This window comes from Alosa alosa, chromosome 9, assembly GCF_017589495.1.
Source record: "Alosa alosa isolate M-15738 ecotype Scorff River chromosome 9, AALO_Geno_1.1, whole genome shotgun sequence".
Classification (NCBI taxonomy): Eukaryota; Metazoa; Chordata; class Actinopteri; order Clupeiformes; family Clupeidae; genus Alosa; species Alosa alosa.
The window spans coordinates 7,534,757-7,557,329 of record NC_063197.1 but is presented as its reverse complement, the minus strand read 5'-3'; the positions used below and the strand labels follow the sequence as shown (position 1 = coordinate 7,557,329).

Sequence of the window (22,573 nt, the reverse complement as noted above, 5' to 3'; positions counted from 1 at the left end):
TTTCACCGCAGCACAATCTCAGACAAACACCACTGCCTCCTGCATGATGAATGGACCCCTGTCGAACACACACACACACACACACACACACACAACACACACACACACACACACACACACATGCTCACACACACACACACACACACACACACACACACACACACACACACACACACACACACACACACATGCTCACACACACATGCTCACACATACACTCACACATACACACTCACTAACTCACTCACACATACGCACACACATATACACACACACACACTCACACATACGCACTCACACACACACGCACACACTCCACATACACACTCACTCACTCACACATACACACACACACATGCTCATACTCAGACACATCCAGACAGTGTTGTATAAAGTACTAGAAAGCAATACTTGAGTAAAAGTACAAGTATCATACTAGAAAAAGACTTTGGTAGAAGTGAAAGTTGCCTTTTAGAATATTACTATAGTATCTGATATATACTGTACTTAAGTATCAAAAGTAATTTTCTGATATTTAATGTACTTAAGTATTTGAAGTAAAAGTAAAAAGTGAAAAGCAAGCAGTTTTATTTTGAACTTTTATTGTAAACTTTATTTTGGCTTTCTTATAGTAAAGCATAAAGCATATTCAGGGTTCCCATATCTTCTTAATCTCACTCATCAAATCAAATAACATTCTTTTCTAGGACTTTTTAGGCACAATTCTCTGAAATGAAAAATAAATAACTTATTTCTTTCACAAAAAAAAATTACCTGCTTGTAGGGAGAACATTTTGGTCATGTGGCATGAGCATTTCTAGGGCTTACTCTCCAGGTCACCGTCACTCACACACACACACACACACACACACACAGGCCACCTATGTCCAGCAGCTACTAATATACCAGTCATTAGTTGAAACTTAAAAGGTGTTTGTTCATCTTCAAAAGAAGCTGGTTTTCAAAGTTGCCAGAATTCAGTGCCCGGGATTTTCAGGCCCAAGACCGACCATAGTGGTGGAAATTGGATAAATTAAGCAACATTTCAGCTCTTACTATCCTGTAGTTTTTATTAGTACCATGGTTCAACAAATGTGTAACGGTTATATAATAATTCACTTTAACTGAGAAGTTAACAAAAAATATTCCACTATTCAACAAGTTACCAAAACAGAAAGAAAGAAAGAAAGAAAGCCTTTGAAATGTAGCCTATCCCATGCTTCCACAAAGAGGCATATTGAACTAATGTTTAGGCTACATGTTTTTTGCATGGGTAGGCTATATTGTTGTTTGGTGATTTAGCCTACTCCTTTACTACACCCTCTTTTGAGCAAACAAGGCATATAGGTTTATCATGTAGGGTAATTGTTCTTTCTTACTGTACATTAAATAACTTTAATTTATCCTCTCTACTTGTCCCTGTAGTCATGGCCTCCTCATCACTAATTTCCGGCTCATAATTTTCAATGGTTGACTGGTTGATCTGCTGCTCAGTCTCTCCTGGCCTCTTTCTACCCTCCATCCTTCCTGACGCTTGTGTCTACTGTAGGGCCGGCTTGGCTATCTGTATCTGAGAAAACTTTTTGGAAAAGACGGGCTATATGGACCCAACCAACTCTTTTTGGGAGGGGAGAACTCCCTCACGTAGGCTACAACCCATGCAGAGGCATTGCATTGGTGTCATGCACAGAATGCGAACGTGTCCTACTTTTAAGAAAAAGATAGACTAACGTGACAAATGTCAATATTTGTTTCCTCGAACGGCCCAAAAGTGAAGCGGCACACCGGGAATTCTCCCGATTACCCACCCCGGGCCTGATTCAGTCTTAAACGTCCCAAATACTTGACGCACCCGACCAGTAGCGCGACAATGTGACGTCACAGAAGCGCCATAACCATTTATACTCGCGCATGGTGGTCGCGACACTATTTGCAATATTCTCCTGAACAGAGGTGTCGCTGTTGTGAAAAGACTAACGGTACAGATCCACATGTACTTCACATCATTTTGTCGTGTTGCATTCCACTCTAGTCCTATGGGTGACGTGAAGCGACTTTAACGTGCCCGCAAAGCATTCCGGGAAGGCAGCGCTGCATTTAATATAATGTCGCGCGTCAAAAAGCTGGCCGATGCCCAGCTTTAAACAAATGAATCCGTTGAACGCAAGGCGACTCTCCAATGAAAGGACGAGGTTGTAGGTCCTTTGTTCTACCACAACGGTGCCTGTGAAACTTTGGTTCCGCTTACAAGACAAATAATGTTTTAATGATCTCTTCCACGACCACCTAGTAGTCCATAAAACAAACAAAACTTGGATTTGGATGAATATATTGACTGTTGGTGTTTCTGGTGAGGATGTGAGATTGCATTGAGTAGTTTAAATAAAACAAGATTTCGAAATGGCTTGCATAATTTGTTTAGGCTATTAATGTGTTGTATACTGTTAAGTACATGCCTAAAATTGTGGTCCATTTGTAGAAAAACACTTAAGATACGTTAAAACGAACTGAATATGAGCTGGTAACTGACATTTTAAACGAAACGCCCACACACGACTGAACGAGGGGAGGCAGCGCGACCCCATGCGGATGACGTGTCATGCAAGTGGATCGGTACCGTAACGCTAACTACGTTACACAGCAGAAGAAGCCGCAGTAAGAAACACGCTAGCCTCTGATGGTACTTCACACTTTGGTTGCTACTATTAACAACTACCATCATCATTATCATCTAGTTTCCAAGGTGTGTGCACAGATAGAAAGATAGATAGATAGATGTATATATAGATAGATACTTTAGTCATCCCGAGGGAAATTTTAATAATTTAAACAGTTTAGTTAGCTGGCTAGCTAGCTAGCAGCTGGCTGAGTTTTTGTAATTTCCTGAAGTGGAAAGAGATTTTGTTCAGGCCTTAATAGATATCCTTTGTTTGAAAATAAATTGTTTCTATTCTTTCCTCTTAATTCCATGTGTTGCAACTCTCGCTGGTAACTTTGTTAACTTATCCAGCAAACTATTAAAAATTCACGACTGTAACAAAACACTGCAACTCTTGCTTGCCCTCAAACTAGTTCATCTTCCTGTTTCCGCTTTGTCGCGCTCGTCTGAAAAAAACGAGTGGTGCGCTACCTCGCTGGCTTAAATCCTGGCGCGCCAGCAAGATCTACGTCATTTTGACGTCACGTTGTCGCGCTACCGGTCGGGTGCATCGAGTATGTAGAAGCCTTTACTCTTCTTGGACTGAAGACAACTCCTGCGATGCTATGGATGCCTTTTACAGGCCGCTAGGGCAGGTAGCCGATGTACAGAAACATTTCTTGCAAATACGGCCATGGGTGTATGACGTTATATTCACCACTACCCTGTTCACCGAGTTCACCTCTATCGTGGTGGTGGTCATCTATGATAACGGGAGGTCCTCCAGAAGGTGCTCGTGCTTCCATGGCGGTTTCAGTTGTGCGTCCTCCTCCTTTAGCAACAAACAAGAGCTGAAATAGAGCGCGCAGCGTGCGGAGTGTGCGTAATGCAATCTAGGAGCAGTGATTCGCCAAACCTCCCTTATTGCAGTCGCACACATTTTTTCTAATTTTATGTTTTAGTAACGAGTAACGAAGATGCTTAGTGGAAATATAACGGAGTAAAAGTATACATTTTATCTAGGAAATGTAGTGGTGGAAAAGTGGAAGTTCACATAAATTTAAATAGTGAAGTAAAGTACAGATACGTGAAATTTCTACTTAAGTACAGTAACGAAGTATTTGTACTCCGTTACATTTCAACACTGCATACAGATCACACTCATACTCTCTCACACACACACAATTTCAATCTCTCTCTCTCTCTCTCTCTCACACACACAGACACCCTGACACAATGAGCTGTGGGCAGGCTTTTTCCAAAAGAGATCTATGATCCTCTTCTCTCTGCCTTTCTCCCTCCACCCCCCCCCCCCCTCTCTCTCTCTCCCTCTGTAGGGGACATCACAGGCGGTTACTTCCAGGTCAGCATACCTGCATCACCAGATCTGACCTTCCTCTACACTGGAGCCTCACTCATCTCCACAATGTCTCCCAAACCCTCTAAACGCTCACCTCCTGCTTGCCGTAGTCGACACATCAAAGGGAGTGCCCCAAAGCTGCTGCTAAATCCACTGCCGTGTGGATTGTGATTCAAATCCAGCTCCCAGTGTTGACGCATAATAGTGTGCCACCAGTTTGTGAGCCCTTAGTCCCAGTGATTTGATGACACAGTCTGTGTGTGTGTGTGTGTGTGTGCGTGTGTCTGTATGTGCCACTAGCAAGTGTTTTCTGGGGCCTGGAATGTGGATCTGTCTGCTTGTGCCTTTGTAAGTATGTGTGTATGTGTGTATGTGTGTCTGTGTTTGTGTGTGTGTGTGTGTGTGTGTGTGTGTGTGTGTGTGTGTGTGTGTGTGTGTGTGTGATCTTTTTGTTTCTATATGTAAAGTACTGCATCAGTATGTGTGTCTGTGTATTTCTGTGTGTGTGCGTATGTGTGTATTCATGTTTGAGTGTGTGTGTGTGTGTGTGTGTGCCGAGGGGGAGGAGAGGTGGCACCTGCTCTTCCCCGGCTAAGGGCTCTGTGTCAGGGTCCGGGGCTGTGGTGGGTCTGGCTCTGTGACCAAGGGCCGGTGCTGTACACCCGGTGGGTCTACGCCACACACACACACACACACACACACACACACACACACACACACACCTGCTCCTGTCATCCCTCCACTCAGGGCTACCAGTGGACCTGCTCCCAGCTGCCCATACCAGCCCTTCAGGCTGCCGCAGTGTGTGCAGTGGTGGTGGTGAAACACACACGCATACACACACAAACACACACACACGCATACACACACAAACACACACACACACACACACACACACACACACACACACACACACACACACACATCATACACAAATATTCAGTATACATATATATATATTCATATATATATATATATATATATATATATATATATATATATTCATACACACACACTCACACATGTACAAGCATACACAACTCATATAATCACACACCTGTACACCTGTACAGTAGGACTAACTGAGGAGCTAGCTCTTGCTAGATGTCTCGCTCTGTTATGCAGGGCCACAAACAACATCTGTTTCTTCGTGAGGTGTAAAGGGTGAGAATTAATTTGTTTTTCAGAGAAAAGTCACTTTGGTTGTTTTTGTAAGTGTTACTTTTCTCTTGTGTGGTTTGTGTCATACACCTGATGCTCGTGTGTGCCTGTGCCTCTGTTTGTTCACAAACCAATATGTCTTCATCGTGAACAGGTTTATTTTGGCTCCAATCTGAAGAACCACAGATTGTGCTTCCAGAATTGATATTGAGTCAGTGTAAAAAAATAAAATAAAAATAATAATAAAACAAATAAATGAAACAAAACAAAAAATCTTTGCGTAGATTGGCAAAGATGGCAAACATGAAGCTAATGGAAAAGTGTGTGGTCAGTGGAGATGCCCGGGCTTTGAGCGAGAGCCAATAACATCTGCTCCTCTGCAGCGGGCTCCTCGTGCCTGCTCTCTGTAATTGAAAATAGGAGAAAAGGAATGACCTCCGGCCGGACTGTGGCTGATGGCTTGGACACGCCGCTCTGTGCTGGGATACGGTGTGCCGTGTGCGCCTCCACCCCTCCTCATCGAGATGGCAATGTTCGCCGGTGGATTGGTGACTTGACATTGAGTTTATTTTTAGAGCGAGCGAGTGCTCAGAGGGAGCCCATACAACCCTCTGAGGGTTATATAAAACAATCCAACTGCTAAAGTGCTCTCTGTTGCACACAGAACAGACAAACACAAAACACAAAAAAAAAAAAAACTATTCTATTGTTCTATTGTCATTTCTATTCTGTTTTTTGTAATTTTACCGATCAGTTACAATACTGAATCACATTGGTTGATAAAGTAGGAATGAAACAAATAACAGTGTAGTGATGTGTTATTATATGCTATGCTACAATTATTACATATTTGAGTATGGAAATTCTAAAGAGATATTTCTCTATTGATGTATTTTTAGGTGGGAAGGTGGACTGATGCTCACCCTCACCATCACCCTCACACACATAGACAAACATTCCCTCTTTCCCATTTCTCTCTTGCTCTCTCTATCTCTCTCTCTCTCACACACACACACACACATACATACACATGTATACACACAGCTGGCATAAAAGACAAACACACACACACACACGCAGCAGCTGCACGCCCTCTCGCAGCAGCATGCTCAAAGTTGAGTAGTGGTCTCTTGCAGCAGCAGGCTCAGGTGACCGCTGATTGACCTGCAGGATAAATAGCACTTTGGAGCACCATTCTGCCCAAATTAAAGCTTGCTCTGCCACAGAGCATTGCCTTGGTCACAGCTGATGGAACAGGCTTCCAGGAAGAACATCACACACACACACACACACACACACACACACAGGATTCCAGGAAGAGCCTCTCTCACACGTGTCTCAGTTCACACACACACACACACACATCCACACACACACACACACGTCACAGTGGTGTCCCTCGCTTGTCCTTTTCTGTCAATCATCCTCCTCAAAAAAGCAGAGATTCATATCCACAATTTACACAATACATTGGTGAGCTTAACCTTTTCTAAAATGACCTGACAGCTATGCTATTAGAGAAATACCGTACTGCATTATACACAACATGCTAAGAGATGCAGCAGCCAAACTGGATATACGGTAATCCACATCAGAGAATGGGATTCTAATCCATGGCAATTTCCTGCTATTGAACCCTAAGCGACGCAGGAGTTTTTTTTTATTTTATGTCTTATTCTTCCTTCTGAGAGTGTGTCTGCTCTGCATGCGTGCATGTGTGTGTGTGTGTGTGTGTGTGTGTGTGTGTGTTTAGAGAGCCGGGTGTGCCTGCAGCGTCTTTGTGCGGTGCAGAATGCTGCACCTGTTTGTCAGGCAAGGGGCGGGCGGGCTGGGGAACAGACAGGCGAAGCGGGCTCATTTCCTGGAGTACATTAACCAGAGAAACACGGCAATCAGTAGAGGAAGAACTGGGCTTGGCACGCCAGATGGGCGCAGCTAATCATTGTTGTGGAATAGAGATGACCCTTGCTGTCTCTCGGGGGGCCAGGAGCCACTTGCCAATCGCCACACTCTCCCCTCACTGCCCGGCTCATCACCTCTCGGGTTGTGAGGCTTATTTTTTGGGCGGGAGGGGCGGGGGTGGAATCGTCTCAAATGTGTTTTTTGTTTTTTTTTCTGTGATGAAACAGCAGAAAATTAAGTTACTAAATGAATCTGGACAATGTGAAACACAGCAGCTTTTAAAGAACAACCAGTGAAGGAGCTCTCTCTCTCTCTCTCTCTCTCTGTCTCTCTCTCTCACACACACACACACACACATACACACACACATCCTCACATAAACCCACCAGCATTGGCTTTAGCCATGCCCATACGTACATACTGTTGGCTTTTTTTCATTTGCCATTTATGGTCTAAGTGATTGATTATCTCTGCTGTCTTGCACAAGCCTGAACCTCTCAGAGAGAGAGAGAGAGAAAGAGATAGAAAGAGATAGTAGTGTGTGTGTGAGAGTGAGAGAGAAAGAGACAGAGAGAGATAGGGTGAGAGAGAGAGAGAGAGGGAGGAGGCTAATGTTATTAGGAGATGGAGCACACTGCAGCACACCACTCCCACTCCTGCTCTGGCTGTACTTCAGGGTCTGGTTTGGTTCTGGTTCCTGCTACGGCTCGGGCAGTCCAGTGTCAGCAGGTTCTTCTACAGAGCTCATTACATTTCTCCAGCTGGCTGGACATTATTTCAGCCTCTGTTGGCACACACACACACACACACACACACACACACACACACACACACACACACACACACATACTCGTTTACAGACTCTCTCACACCCACACAAACCCACACGCACACAAACCCACACAAACACACACACACACACACACACAAACACACACACACGGACACACGGAATCCCGCGAGCACAGCAAACAGCTTCTGGGACATCATTGGCAATCGGCTGAGATCACAGCCATTAAGTTCTTTCAGTGGGGGAGATGTTTAACAGGGGAGAGAGAGCTCAAGCCTTTTGTCAAAAGCATTTTTTCAATTCATCAGGGATTGTTGGCTTTTTAGAAGAATCTTTGCATGGAAAAAAAAATCTACACGTTGTTTTGTTTTTAAATATCTTTAATGCTTTGATTTTTATTTTAATTATCAGTGAGAAGTGTATCCTAGATATTTGTTGTCAATAACCGGCAGTAATGATTCGTCTTTTGAAACCTGAGGCTACCAACTGTGCATGAAAAAATCAGTCCGAAAGATACTATGACTACAACAATAGCGACAAAGAAAACAGCATGTTACGAAAGGCACCGGTGATGAATGTGGAATATTCCGGACTCTCCGTCGCCATGGCGAGTGCTGTAAACACCGCCTGACCGCACTGCAGCGTCTCCGCAGAATCACAATGGCAGACAGGCCCTGTCATTCCCTCACAGGGGGATGTGGGCGCGCGACGTGTGGCTACGCAGCCGGTCATTCAGTGGCCTGCACTTCTCACAAAGCGCCAGCGCACACTGTCTAATGTATGCAAATGATTTGGAGCCAGTAAATGAAGACACCATTAATCACTCTAGCGATGGTCTATTTTAACCTGGTTAATTACATTTCTAAGGCACGTCGGAAAGGTCCTCATGCAAAACAAATACCAGTATATGGAAATGAACAACTAAAAACAAAAAGGTTAAAACCCCTTTGAGATCGATTGATTTTCTTTTCAGTGAAGCAAACGGGTAAATGAGAGCAAAAAGATGATTGCACAAAATCATCAAGTATGGGGGTCAAACAATTAATAATGAAAGGTAAAAAACATGAACTGACTTCCTTGTGTTGATGTTTATTTTTTAAACATTTGTACTACTGATTTCACTACATTTGATGAACTGCACATGTAACATGTGATCGCTCTAACAATACAAAAATGTCCTCACTGATCCCTTTGACAGTAAGTATCGCAATCGATTCAGGTGATTTAGTTTAATGGACACGCAATCCCAGCACTCTCAGTCCCTCAGCAACAACACGCAGCGAGCAGCCACACCTTAAGAAGCCCATTTCCTGATCCTTTCTAAAGATGGAGTGGCATCACCTCTCTAGAGAAAACCTGTCCTTGAACAGCAGCATTTGGCTGGAGGACAGCGAACATCTCCTATGCCGAGCTGGCAAAGAGAGAGAGAGAGAGAGAGAGAGAGAGAGAGAGAGAGAGAGAGGCCGGTACGGTACGGGATGTTTGTTTGGTTCAAAGTGCTGTTTGTTTTCTCGTTGGTATTCCTTGGCGGCGCCCTGTGTGCGGTGGGTGTGCGCTTGGCAGCAGCCCTGGGTGCAGTGCTGTCAGCATGGCGATGATGTTTGAGAGAAAGCTGAAGTAGAGCTCCGGGGCTGGAAGCCTGAGCCTGGCTGACGGGGAGCGGAACAAGAGCCCAGCGCAGATTAGACACCCACAGTTTCATGTCCATTTAATGCACCAAGTCAGGGATTTTCTCTCTCTCTCTCTCTGTCTCTCTCTTTACGCTGCTTTCCTGCGAGGTCTTTCCCATGCCTGCCTTCCTCTCCTTTCCTCTCCTCTCCCCTCCTCTCCTATCCTCTCCTCTCGTATCCCCTCCGCTCCTCAGCAGAAGCAAACCGTCAAAACACACCAGCAACACCACCATCACCACCATTTGCAAACCACACCAGAGGCAGTGCTCAGGGTATACAGGGATTGGGATTAAGTGAGTTCACAAAGTTCTGTGCACACTGGTTGGAAGAGGCTTCATCCAAAATGCATGTGAAACGCACCAAGGTGCTACACACACACACACACACACACACACACACACACACACACACACACACACACACACACACACACACACACACACACACACACACACACAGTCAAAATAAGCCACTGGTACTTGCACCTGCAAAAAGTTTAAACATGAAAAATCATCACCTCAGTCTCTACTGCGGCAGCTAGTAGCATGACTCAAGCAAAGCACTGGGATGGAAACAGTCGCTAATACAATTCCCCGGCTAACCGTTTGTTTTGACTTAGCATACTATTTCTATCATATTTCCTTTGTTTTCTCAGTTAGTTTCTTTACTTCTCACTCATTCACATTACTGTTTTACTGTTAAAAAGAGACACAATGAGGTTTTTTTCCCCCCCAGTTTTTCATTTCACTTTTCAGCCTATCCTCTTACCAAAAGCGAACTGGAGCCCATGAGGGTGGTGGTGGGCAAGTCTGTGGGAAAGAGCAGCGACCGCATCTCAGGTGTGGAGGCTTCAACAGGGGCTAGTCCCAAGTGCTGGGGGAACCGCACCATGGTCTTGAGATGCTGCTCACCGGCCAGACGCACGTTCGTTCGTTCGTTCATAGCACGCAAAGAGAGACAAAGAGAGAAGACAAAAAGGGGAGAGAGGGAGGAGAGAAAAGAGGAGAAGAAGAGAGAAGAGACGGCACTAGAACAGTTAAAAAAGGACAGAGGGCGTTGAATGGACAGAGTGAGGAGAAAGGAAACTGAGAGAGAGGGGAAAGTGGACGACTATGCTGACAACCAGCTGAGTGTGCTTACGGTCTTGCTTAAACTAATGTGCACACACAAGCACTAACACACACACACACGCACGCACGCACGCACGCAGGCACGCAGGCACGCACGCACGCACACTCACGCACTCACTCACACACACACACACACACACACACACACACACACACACACACACACACACATACACACACAACACACACACACACACATGCACACTATACACACACACACACATGCACACTATACTCACACACACACACACACACACACACACACACACACACACACACACACACACACGCACACACAGAAATGCACAGACTACACAGAAACACATGATCCCAGCCCCACATGGGCGATTCTGTCAAGCAAGCTCAGCAGTAATAGCTATCTTGCTTTGGGTAAATGAGAAGATGAGACAGTTGTGTCTGCCACACACACACTCACATAAGCACACGCACACACACGCACACGCACACACACCCACACACACACACACACTGACACAAAGAAAACACCATCCTCCTAGCCACTAATTTGTTGCTATGTGCATGACAGCCCCTTTAAAATACCAACCACATGGCTAGCCTTCAGTATTCCTCCTTTTATCTGACACAACCCTCCACTCATAAAAGATTGTACAAGCATGAGCACATTGATACACACACACACAAACACACACACACACACACACAGATATACAGACGCAACATTAGAGACAGAATGGCTGGCAACACACACGGAGAGGTGATGGGAAAAGTAATAAATCCAGGTTCTTTACCTCATTGCTCAACAAGGCGGCATTGAGTGTCCGGCTGATTTCAAACATGTTGTTGTCAGTGCTTTTTTTCCCCCAACACCGTCCGGTCTGTGATTTAGCAAATATTATTTTCTCGCGAGTGGCTCTTCCTCAGCAGATGTCTCCCGTCCTCTACAGGGAGACGCAGGGAGTCAGTCCCGAGCAAAAAAGAAAATGAAAAATGAACAGATTAAAAAAGGTAGAGATAGAGGGAAAAAAACAATCCTCAACAGCTGTTTGCTTGATATTGTCTTAGGTTGCGCTTTTTGTCCCTTTTTTTCCCTGTGTTTTGGTTACACCTCGGTTAAATGTGGAGCTCGTGCCCAGGGTCTCGGCACACGACTGAAGAGTCAATATATTTTTTTGAATCTCCCCAGAGTCAGCACATGAAAACAAGCTGTCGGGCTGGCGGCCGTCTTGCCTTATCTGTTCCCCACACACAGACTCACACAATGCACTCCGATCCTCACTCAGCTCGCCTTCAGATTAGCTACTCCCAAAACATAGCTCTTAGTTTAAACTCCCTCTTGCTCTCCCTCTCTCTCTCTCTCTCTCCCTCTCTCTCTCGCTTTCACTCTCTCACTCTCCTCTTCTCTCTCACACACACTCTCCCTCCCTCCCTCCCTCCCTCTCTCTGTCTCTCTCTCTTGCTCTCACTCACTCACCCCCTCTCCCGCCTCTCGCTCACGCTCCTATGCAGCTACAGTTCACCGTGTTACCACAAGGTGGGAAGACTGTTCTAACTAACATGACACTAGCACATCTGCTTCATTTTCCTTTCTACACTCACTCACACCCCCCACCTCCCTCTGACACCCCTCCCTCCAACACACACACACACACACACACACACACACACACACACACACACACACACACACACACACGTGGCCCTGTCCCCCCACCCATTTGTCCCCATGCTTGTGTAGAACACATGAGACACTTGGCTCGGACTCTATTCCATTTTCTCCTCTGCCACCCTCTTGCTTCAATTCAAGCTGTTTTGATGCACGCACACACACACACACACACACACACACACACACACAGAGACCAGAGAGGGAGCGAGAGAGAGAGAGAGCAGTTTTATGACATACTGATGGAGCACTGCCATTAAGATACTCTAGACCAGTGTGTCCTCTTTGACTCCACCACACCGTGACATGTGCTCTCCCCGTCTCTCTCTCTCTCTTTCTCTCACTCTCTCCATCTCTCTTTCTCTCACTCTCTCCATCTCTCTCCGAGAGTCCATCACACACACATTCACACACACCCAGACATGCCTGTGTCCTGTTACACCTCAAATTGCAACACCTTAGGGCTCCATTTTTAAAACGTGTGTGGAACAAATGGTCAGTGCACAGTTGGATTGTGCTGTCCTGTCCTGAGTAGCCTACAGTGCTTCTGAATGTGGGCTCTGCAATCATATCATGTATTTGTAGGAATTTGTGACTGTTTGAATGGGACTCCCAGGGCTGATTCGATTTATTTTCACATAAGTGCTTGCTTTAAATATGATCTTGGTGAATTTACATCTCCCGTTGCTACCTGGCCTTGTTTACTCTGGATCACGATCAACTGGCACCAGGCCACTATCTTTGAAGATAATGGCACTGATGAATTTTTCATAACAGAAAAACATGGATTATGAGTCTCTTTGTTTTATACATTATTAAAACCATATTTTAGCTGATCAAACAAGACGATATTTGAACGCAATCTGCATGTTAAAATGTCTTCCTTTGTCGCGTATACACTAAAAGCTCTCATAGAAATATCTTTATGCCATGATTGAAAGGAAATACAAAACGAGATCCCATCTGTACATGAGACAAACATAGAACACATGGAATCTGTTCTAATTGTAGCACTGAAAATAAAAAGGAAATGCAAAAAGAGATCCTACTTACATAACATACAAATGGAATCTTTTCTCCTGATCTAACTGCAGCACTAAAATACTAAAAATGAATAAAAAGGATAAGGCCATAAGCCTCTGACACATGGATGCTCTGAGCCTGAAGCTGTGCACGTCTCCTCCTTGGGCATCGCTTGCTTCTTCCCTTCCTGTCGTCCGTGTGCTTGCTGCACTTTCCTCCTGCCCCCAAGAGGGGTGTGTGTCCAGTTAATAGCAGCCTATTGACACGGGCCCATCTGTTGGGGTGGATCTCGGCCAGCAGAGTGAAAAGGCAGAGCCACAACGATGCTCCTCGAAAACAATCTCTCAAACCAAGTGTGTGTGTGTGTGTGTGTGTGTGTGTGTGTGTGTGTGTGTGTGTGCCGATATAGATTTGAAGTGTCAGAGAGAGGTGGGGAATATAAACGGAGCGTTGTGTTGTTCTCTTTCGAGAGATAATACGTGCAGAAATGGTGATGCATATGGAGAGTGTGAGTCATATTTAAGCGATCTTTGAAGGATGCTCTCGAATACAAAAGAGTGATGGAAGGAACTGAGGAAGAAGCTCATCGAGAAGATCGAGAAGAAGAGACACTGTCTTAAAAACACACACACAAACACACTCTCACACACACACTCTTGTCTAAGCCAGGACACATTGTCTGTACACTAGGATGAGCTGTCACTTGAATCATGGAGTCGGCTGTTTGATTCCTCAGTCAGCTGCCCTCCCTTCACTTTTGGCCCAGTTGTTCCCTCGGGTCCCCTGATTGCTGTCGCCATAGTGACTATATGTGTCTCCGTAAAGCCAGGGCAAAGATAGTCTCCTGTGTGCTGTCATTTCATTGCATGACCTCCCGTTCATTGAGGATGGCTCATACGAGCAGGTCTCTACACGGTCAAGCTAAAAAGGATTTTCCTGTACACAACACGGCCATGCATGAACTCAACCCACACGTACCGTAGGCAGGGCTACTAGAAAGGAGGTTTCAACCCCATGCAACACACTGAAAATGTGAACACTTGAAACATTAAAAACAAAAACTAAATAAAATGATTCATGGCATATGTGTTTGACATTCTTGTTAATATTTTAGGACCATTCATTGGTGAACATGTTGAGGTGTTCTTGAGTTCTCACTGGACGCTTATTGTTTTTGATGTAACAGAAAAATTAGGTCTCTCGTGGGAAGCAATTAAAATACGAGGATCAAAAAAACTGAACTGCACTTGTATTTTGTATTCCATTATTAGATGCTCTCATTAAGTTATCTGGTCATTCTGCACACCTTCTGACTGAAACTATATGGTGGAGAGAAGCGTGCATCTTAAACCAAAGCACAGTGAACTGTCAAAGGCTTCTTTGGCATCACTAAACCTGTAAATAGGAAAATGAGACAACACACTGCCAATGTTTGTGAGCGCACATGGAACATATTCAACCAAATTAAAAATCTGAGAGCAAGGGCAAGGAATAAAAATTAAATAAAAAAAAAGCCAGCCTAATAAAGAATCTATATTTTTGCAAGCTATTTCATAATATGATTTGACATCCCTGCCAAACAAATGCAAAAGCATGGTGCCACTTAATTGTTGATGTTAGCAGATGACACACCATGAAAGACAGCTATTCAATTTTCAATTTTAAGGAGATATTGCACCACACAATTCTTCATAATTTAAAAAATAATCACACTACCCTGGCTGCACAGCAGCATAGCTCAAATATGATCGCCGAAAAAAAAGAGAAAAGACATGCATTTAGAGAGAAAGAAAGAGATAGATAGAGTGTGTGTGTGTGTGTGTGTGTGTATGTGTATGTGTATGTGTGTGTGTGTGTGTGTGTGTGTGTGTGTGTGGAGGGGGGTTCATTGCCAATTCTGTCTTATTAAATAGTGGCCCCCTCTTGGTCTCATTCATCTGGTTCATCTGGCGCTCCGTCTAGAGCTTATCATCAGAAAATTACCCTGCGAAAACGTCTATATACCAAGGGGCTTGATTGCAAGGCATATGGGCATTCATTTGAAGCAGCTAATCAGGTGTTCTACTGAAAAACGAATAAAGTCAGGCAAATAACACATGCTCCAATTGTTCTATGATACACTCAAATTACTCTATGTGTAATGGGCATAGATGGTCTTGGAATAGACATTTTGGCAAATTTAATTTAATTTCGTTTTTAAGGCTGTTTGTCAGGTTCTTTTTTTCTATAGGGAAACATTTTTGTAGCAGGCTCAAACTAATTCTTTGCTTATAAAAATATATAATCGAATATAGGCTATTATATTTGTCTACACTACATGAAGCAACAGGGTATGGTATTCTTTGTCACTGTCACTGTCACATTTGAGCTTCAATGCCTAGTCAATACATTTGCAAACTTTGACCAGCAGAATAGGTCGGTGACCAGCAGCATTCACCATAGGCATCCACGTAGATGGGGGTGCTGTAGCCTGGCACGCACCTGCTGCAGCTTCAATTACGTCAAAGCGTCACGAACCAGCTCTTCCTCCGGGTCACACGCCGTTACCGTGGAAACAGGCAACCAGCGTCTCAGGCAGTGTGGAGCGAATGGTAAAGGAAGATGGAGGAGATCCACAGAGACATCGATACTGGTGTGTAATTTCATGCAAATTCGCGTTGTTTCCATTATTCCCATATATCGACCTCCCACTAAAGCATGTGCGCGATTTTAGGAAGGTCTGGTTGGCCACAACCTTGCATGACGTAGGGCTCGACGTCGTTCGGAAATTCAGAGCATGGCAGAGATGTAAACAGTCCACTGCAGTTTGCTAGCAATCAAGCTAGCACAGTGGTTTGGTGGTTAGCTTTTCTCCTTTTAAAAAACGTTGCTTTCCTCGCAGTGATATTAATAGGCCATGCTTTTGCGATGCACTGTTTTGTGCACATACACCTTAGACTCGGTGTCATCGGCAGGTCGACGAACCTTACATGAAGTTCAGCACTGAAGCCTAGCCTGCGACCCACCACATAGTTCATCCACCTTATCTATCTATCTAATAGAAACGTTCAAAGAAAGAAAAAGATCTGTCTCCCTGTTATTTCTTTCTTTCTTTGCTTTATTTATTTGCTCTCACACTAACATACAAAAACCTCTGACTGTCCTCTGTGTTTAATTGGTCAATTCAAAATATTGACATATAGGTTACTTCTTAAGCTAAATAACCAATAGGCTAGGCTATACTGTGTATAGTATAAAGTCAAGTTAATATGACCTGATTTTGCCTCATGGTTTATGGCTTTTGTGTTTACAGCATGACCCCCCACAACTTCTGCAAGCATTTTAGTATGGGAATATGGATGTTCAGATTGCCATTGTATTATGAAATATAACAGCACTAGGCTAGATGTTTATTGCATTTTCATGGGATTAACAAGTTCTAGGCTACTATTTGCATTTTGTCATTGGTTTATCGTATATTATTTCTCTCTTAGCTAATCAGAGACAGAGAATAGGCTACACCTAGCTGCAGCAGTTAAATAAAATCAATCATATAGTATGAAAGAAAAAAGATCTTTTCCACTCTTGTGGTAGGCTATTGATCACCATGCTCAGAGATCTGCTGTTCTTGTAGCAGGGACTGAGGCAGGAGGTGAGGATGCGCTCGTGGGGAACGTTAGCAAGCTGGTGGTCTCCCCGCCTGGATACACAGGAGCCCCTCGGAAAGGCCACCTCACCTTTGATGCCTGCTTTGAGAGTGGTGAGAAATATATTTTTTTTTGCTATAATTTAGCAGTATGGCGCGAGTTGGATTGATATACCCAAGGCTGTGGTTCAGCCGTAGGCCAGAGCTATGTAGATTTACAGATTGACAGGCTGTACATTTGCATGTTCACATTAAGCAGACACTTTTATCCAAAGCGACTTACATGTCAGTTATATTACAAGGGCCATTGTCCTCAGAGCAACTCAGCGCTAAGTGCCTTGCTCAAGGGCACAACGGTGGAAGCTGGGAATTGAACCCACAACTTTTCAGCCTACTGCATGCAAGCCCCACTCCTTGCACACTACACTACCACCGCATGTTTCTTATGCAAACTGTAGTCTGTAGATGTCAGAATAAAATAATGAAAAATATTGTAGTCGTCCACAGGTAAGTTAAAAGAAAATAGAAATGTTGAGTCTGTTGTCTGAAACCGGTCTTTCTCTATAAAGACAGGTAGTCTTGATATAAGATTGAAGTGTTCATATTAAGTATTTAAGTTTCTCATGACCAGAGGCAAGGCAGCCCTGCTATTCTAACAAATATGTGTATTGGTGTGCATTTAGGTGTGCACTATATTTTATGGTGTTTGTAGTGAATGCATTTTTACAGTGTGTTTAATGTCTTTCTACTGAACATTCTACTTGTTGTCCTCAAGGATAGCTCTAAATCTTGCTGTACAACTGTGCAGTGACAATATGGGATTCTATTTTATTATTGGGTTATTAAATCCGACATCACAGGCCCAACAGCTGTTTCGTTATATAGAAATTAGTGTTGCTGTGCAGTCTGGTGATCTAATCAAGTAATGTCCAGGCTTCTGCAAAAAATAGGATTTTGTTAGGTTGAGGGAGCAAGTGACTAGTAGAATGGCAATTTTTCTTATAGGCTACTCTGAATATAGAGTAAAAAAAAATCTTTTACTGTCTATGGGGGAAAAAAAACGAGCAGCTCTGTGAGCAGTTGGACTGCATTTTTCCAACTGCATTTTTTGACTTTTGCAGGTGTTGCTGCGTCAGGTGTTGCTGCGTCTGTTTATCGCAATAAGTTTAAGTTTTGTCTTCCCCTCTCGGCCTAACATTTTTTTTGTCTGAGGGAAACGGTTATGAACTAAGGTGTTCCAGACTAGATCTCCCTGAAAAAAGATCTAGCTGGGCAAGGCCAGAGCCTTATAGATCTCTCTCTTGGGCTCTGGGCAAGGCCAGGCTACATTATTGCATCACAACGTGAAGAACTTCAGCAATTTTTTTAAAATCATGTAAGGAAGGTAGATAGGTAGTGTAAACATTTGATATCTGTCGATGCCCAGTAGTAAACCTCATTGTGTTTTTAGAAGATCACAGCTGTCAAGAGGGACACTAATAATATAACTAAAGTATAACAGGTTATCTGCAGTTTGTTGCTTATTTATGTTTTTTTCCATGTGAAAATGTTAAGATCTTTCCAGGGCAACCTTCTTGAACCTTCCTAGCTATCTGTCAAACAGCTCATCTTCTTCCCTGACCCAGTAGACTTATTCTGTTTAGTTTCTTATGGAGGGAATCATCATAGGTGCCAGTGGCATTGTAAGCCTCACTAATTAACCAACCCTATTCATTCTCCCTTAAAATCCTTCTGTGATCACGGGGAGTATGAACGTGTGATTTCCGCGCTTTTAATATTTCTGTTTTCCTTCAGTCATCTTTGATTATCCTGAGCAACACTAGCCCCTAATTAAATCAGGGCTGTTAAAGAGATGTTTATTCCCTACGCGTTTGCGTAGGATGGATAGGAAAGCCATACATTCCCGGTGGCACGCAGTTGAAGAAGCACTCTGGCTGTGATCTAGCAGTCAGTGTGCAGAGAAACACTGTGTTGTGCCATGTGATGAGCGATGGCAGAGCGCAAAGCAGGCCATTGTCACTGCGGATGGGCCTGTTAATGGCTAATTATCTACTCTGCAAGAGGAGAGGAGAGGAGAAAAAAAAAAGCGCTTGACGTGAATAACCGTTCTTTTGCCTCGTCCATCCTCGTCCGCTTGAAAACTGTAATTAAACAGATTTAATATTTTGAAGAATGCTTTGTAAATGGCCTTTGTTTGGCACTTTTGGGGTGGGAGGGGGAGGGGGGCATTGATGGTGGGGTAATGAAAATAAAGTGCTTTTTCCTGACAAGGTCAAGTGGGCAGGAGCCTGCTGCCGAGGGCCGCGACTGACAGCGAGTCAACGAGCGCTTTTGGAACACTCACAATATCATTCTCTGTCGAGAGGTGAGGTGCAGGGCCTCAGCTAGATGAGACTTGCCTCTCATATACTTGACAGGCAAGCCACTCACGCTCAGGTTTTTTTTCTCTTTTTTTTTTTCGTTGAAGTTCAATTTGCCATTTCGGGGATTTTTTTTTGTTCACATAGTTTTGTTTTGTCCAGATTTCTCTGTGGATAGGATTTCAAAAAGGAAATATTGCATTGCTGGTGTCTCTCCAACATGTCACTGAGCCCTCCATCTGAAGAGAGTTCTTTTTTTTTTTAGATTGATCCAAAATTGGAATATAGTATAAATGGAAAGTTTGTGAAATGCATCTGAGTTGTTAGCCCTACTCCAAAAGACATCACGAGTATACCGAAAAGGGCAAGCAAGACGTAGAGACTGATGTTTTTATTTTATCAATATATTGAATAAAGAATATGCCATTCATTTATTTTTTTAAACATATCTGGTACTAAACCACATCTGTAATTTTGAATTGACCAATGTACCTATAAATAATTAGAATATGATATCCTTATTTGCGTAAAAAGTTCCTCTGTTCTCCTCTGTGATACCCTTGCAGTAGCCTGGACATTGATTAATGGGCGCTGGGCTAGCAGACGTAGATCAGCTAACATATATGACATTAGGCCCAGTGTCTGTGGGTCTGCAGACGCTCCTGAATGATTTATGGAATTGATATTAATCTCTTTCCAGTAAATGCATTACTGAAGTTGGAAACGGAGAGGAATTGATGTTACTGCGCTAATGTCAAATTAATGTCCTGTTGCTGTTTCAGCAAAGCAAAACACTGCAGCTAAATGGCTTTAACCTTTTAGTGCCCACAGAGGTACGAGAAGGGGGAATAATAAGATAGGATCTCTGCTGAGGTCCTTGTGGTAGTATTTTTTTCATTCTTGTTGTAATGTGCTGGTTGTGTCCTTTCATAGCAGGCCTTCGCTGTACCCTGGTGTAGTATTACTCTAATGAGTCCCCTACCCCAACATGCAGCATATGGAGGGCACAAGAACATAGACTTCCTGTTACGTCGATATTTCTGTTTCAGACTCTGTAACAATGTGCAATGCGGCTGTTTCTGTCTGATGATGATCCACTCTTAGAGTCATGACCTGGACAGAATTTACTTACAACCCTGCTCTGTTAAATGTGCATTAGCCTGTCTGAAACAGACACCTCAGTACACCTTTGATATACTTGATCTGGCACAATAGATTTCAGTCTGAGAGTCAGAAATGTACTGTAGTTGGTATGCTGCCATCACTACTGAAAAGCTATACTGTAGGTTACTTGAAATGTGACATGTTAAATTTAAGAGATTTAAGTGCTTTGCAGAAACAGAATCAGAATCATAACAGAATAGAACAGAATCATAAAGCTTCATATTTCTGGAAAACGTAATGTCTTCTTTGAAACCGAGCTCGCTACAAATGACTCCATTTTCAATTTATTTATGAGGTGTGTAATTTGACAGTGACAGGCAGAACATTTGAATAATGGCTGGCATGCCTTGTGTACATCTACCAGCGAACAGTATTCTAATGGGTCTTGCATGATAGCTACCTGTACATGCTTCCCCCTCTGTTCCCTAGCTCTCCTTGAGCATAATCTATTTCCAAGTGTAATGATGAGGCTGAAAGCCTGCATTTGAATTGAAACCAACTGTAGGGTGGTGTCAGCATCATGAAGTCCACTCCTTCGCATATAGGCTAGTTGTCAAGAGCCCCTGCTTATGTGAATGTCCTCCAACTGGGCTGGCCTGGTAATAAATTCTAATTGGTTCGGTAAAACACAGTATTGGTGGTGTGTTAGCTGTTTATCAAAGGTGGGAACCATCTGATTTGCATTTAGATGACGCATAATTCAAATTCCCATCAGTGGCTTGTAGATTAGGCCAATGTGTGACATGTTGTCAGGAGTGGAGAAGGGGTTCTTGCTTACACTACTGTATAAGGTCTTTTTCTTAGTTTTTCCTTTCTATTCATGAACTTAACAAAATGGCCTCCATTATTCCTTGTTTGATAACACTGGTACATAATGAACATTTCCTCTAGGCGTCATTAAAATCATATTGATGCCTCAGTAGATATAGCAGTGTCAGGCACATTATGTAAATGTGTGTGGTATCTTGAATGCAAATGAGTGTTAATGGGTGTAATTAGCACTTTGGCCATTTGGTTTTTCATCACGCTGCTGTTTGTTTATTAAGTGATATATGTTTAAGTATTTGTACCATTATCATTTGTTTTGTTTATTCTTTTTTTCCCGAACTAGCAGGCAGTTCCTAATCTTATGTGTTTACATTGGATGGGAGACATTTTGATAAGGATACATACTTTTTTGATCCCGTGAGGGAAATTTGGTCTCTGCATTTAACCCAATCGGGGAATTAGTGAAACACAAACAGCACACAGTGAACACACAGTGAGGGGAATCTCACACACTACACACTAATCCTGGCGCAGTGAGCTGCCTGCTTCAACGGCGGCACTCGGGGAGCAGTGAGGGGTTAGGTGCCTTGCTCAAGGGCACTTCAGCTGCGGCCCACTGGTCGGGGCTCGAACCGGCAACCCTCCGGTTACAAGTCCAGAGTGCTAACCAGTGGGCCACGGCTGATGTGAGATATCGTTAGAAAGGCACTGTAAGGCTTTGCAAATGGAGCCTGAAAGCTTGCTTGCTTGCTTATTTATTTATTTATTTACTTACTTACTTACTTACTTACTTACTTACTTATTTAAATATATATTTAAAAAATGGCACTACCGATTTGATGTGTTCAAATGTCCAAAAAAACCCCATGTTATTATATTCAGGATGTTACCCTGAAGACAGTAGGGCTACAACAACAAAAGGTTTTGTAGGTTAGATCTGTGTCATTGGTGTGATGTGACGTATAGCATCATTTTGTGTACTGTTTGGCTTCTCTGGTCTGCGCTGCAGGTACCAGCACAACAGCATGGGCACACAGGGGGCCTTCTCTCCTCACCCACACCCCGCCTCGCCAGCTAGTGCTTGTTTAAACCCCATATTCTGTTACATATTCAATATAGTCTTTTATCAGCACCTATCACCCTGCTCATGTGTTCAGCAAGGTGACATCTGTCAGATAAAGTGTAGAGAAGAGGTATCTGTTAAATTAGTCTCTTTTCAAACAAACCAGAAAGGAGGGGAAGAGACTTCCTCAGTCTCTTGCAGTCTCTCAGCTATTATTCGCACCTCCCATGTCAGAAAGCCATTGGAGAGGTATTGCCGTCAAAATTACTGTCCA

General features: G+C 43.5%; 2 protein-coding genes across 10 annotated transcripts in view; one reads left to right on the top strand and one right to left on the bottom strand.

The window, feature by feature from the left end:
• The window catches only part of elavl4 (ELAV like neuron-specific RNA binding protein 4), a 92,342-nt gene extending 76,437 nt beyond the window's left edge, over positions 1-15,905 (bottom strand). For 3 of the 9 annotated variants that reach the window (XM_048251847.1, XM_048251848.1, XM_048251852.1), the window contains exons 1-2: positions 11,422-12,015; positions 10,290-10,424 (exon numbers count right to left, since the gene is read on the bottom strand). In XM_048251847.1, coding sequence (XP_048107804.1) covers positions 10,290-10,424; positions 11,422-11,469 — 183 coding nt within the window. In that variant the 5' untranslated portion in view covers positions 11,470-12,015. Of the gene's footprint in view, positions 1-10,289; positions 10,425-11,421; positions 12,016-15,800 lie in introns of those variants that run through there. The other 6 variants (XM_048251849.1, XM_048251851.1, XM_048251845.1 and 3 more) reach the window with 5 other exon arrangements.
• Positions 15,852-22,573, top strand: part of agbl4 (AGBL carboxypeptidase 4) — a 351,628-nt gene continuing 344,906 nt past the window's right edge. Inside the window, exons 1-2 of the mRNA XM_048251844.1 lie at positions 15,852-15,951; positions 16,933-17,058. Coding sequence (XP_048107801.1) covers positions 15,921-15,951; positions 16,933-17,058 — 157 coding nt within the window. The 5' untranslated portion in view covers positions 15,852-15,920. The remainder of the gene's footprint in view (positions 15,952-16,932; positions 17,059-22,573) is intronic.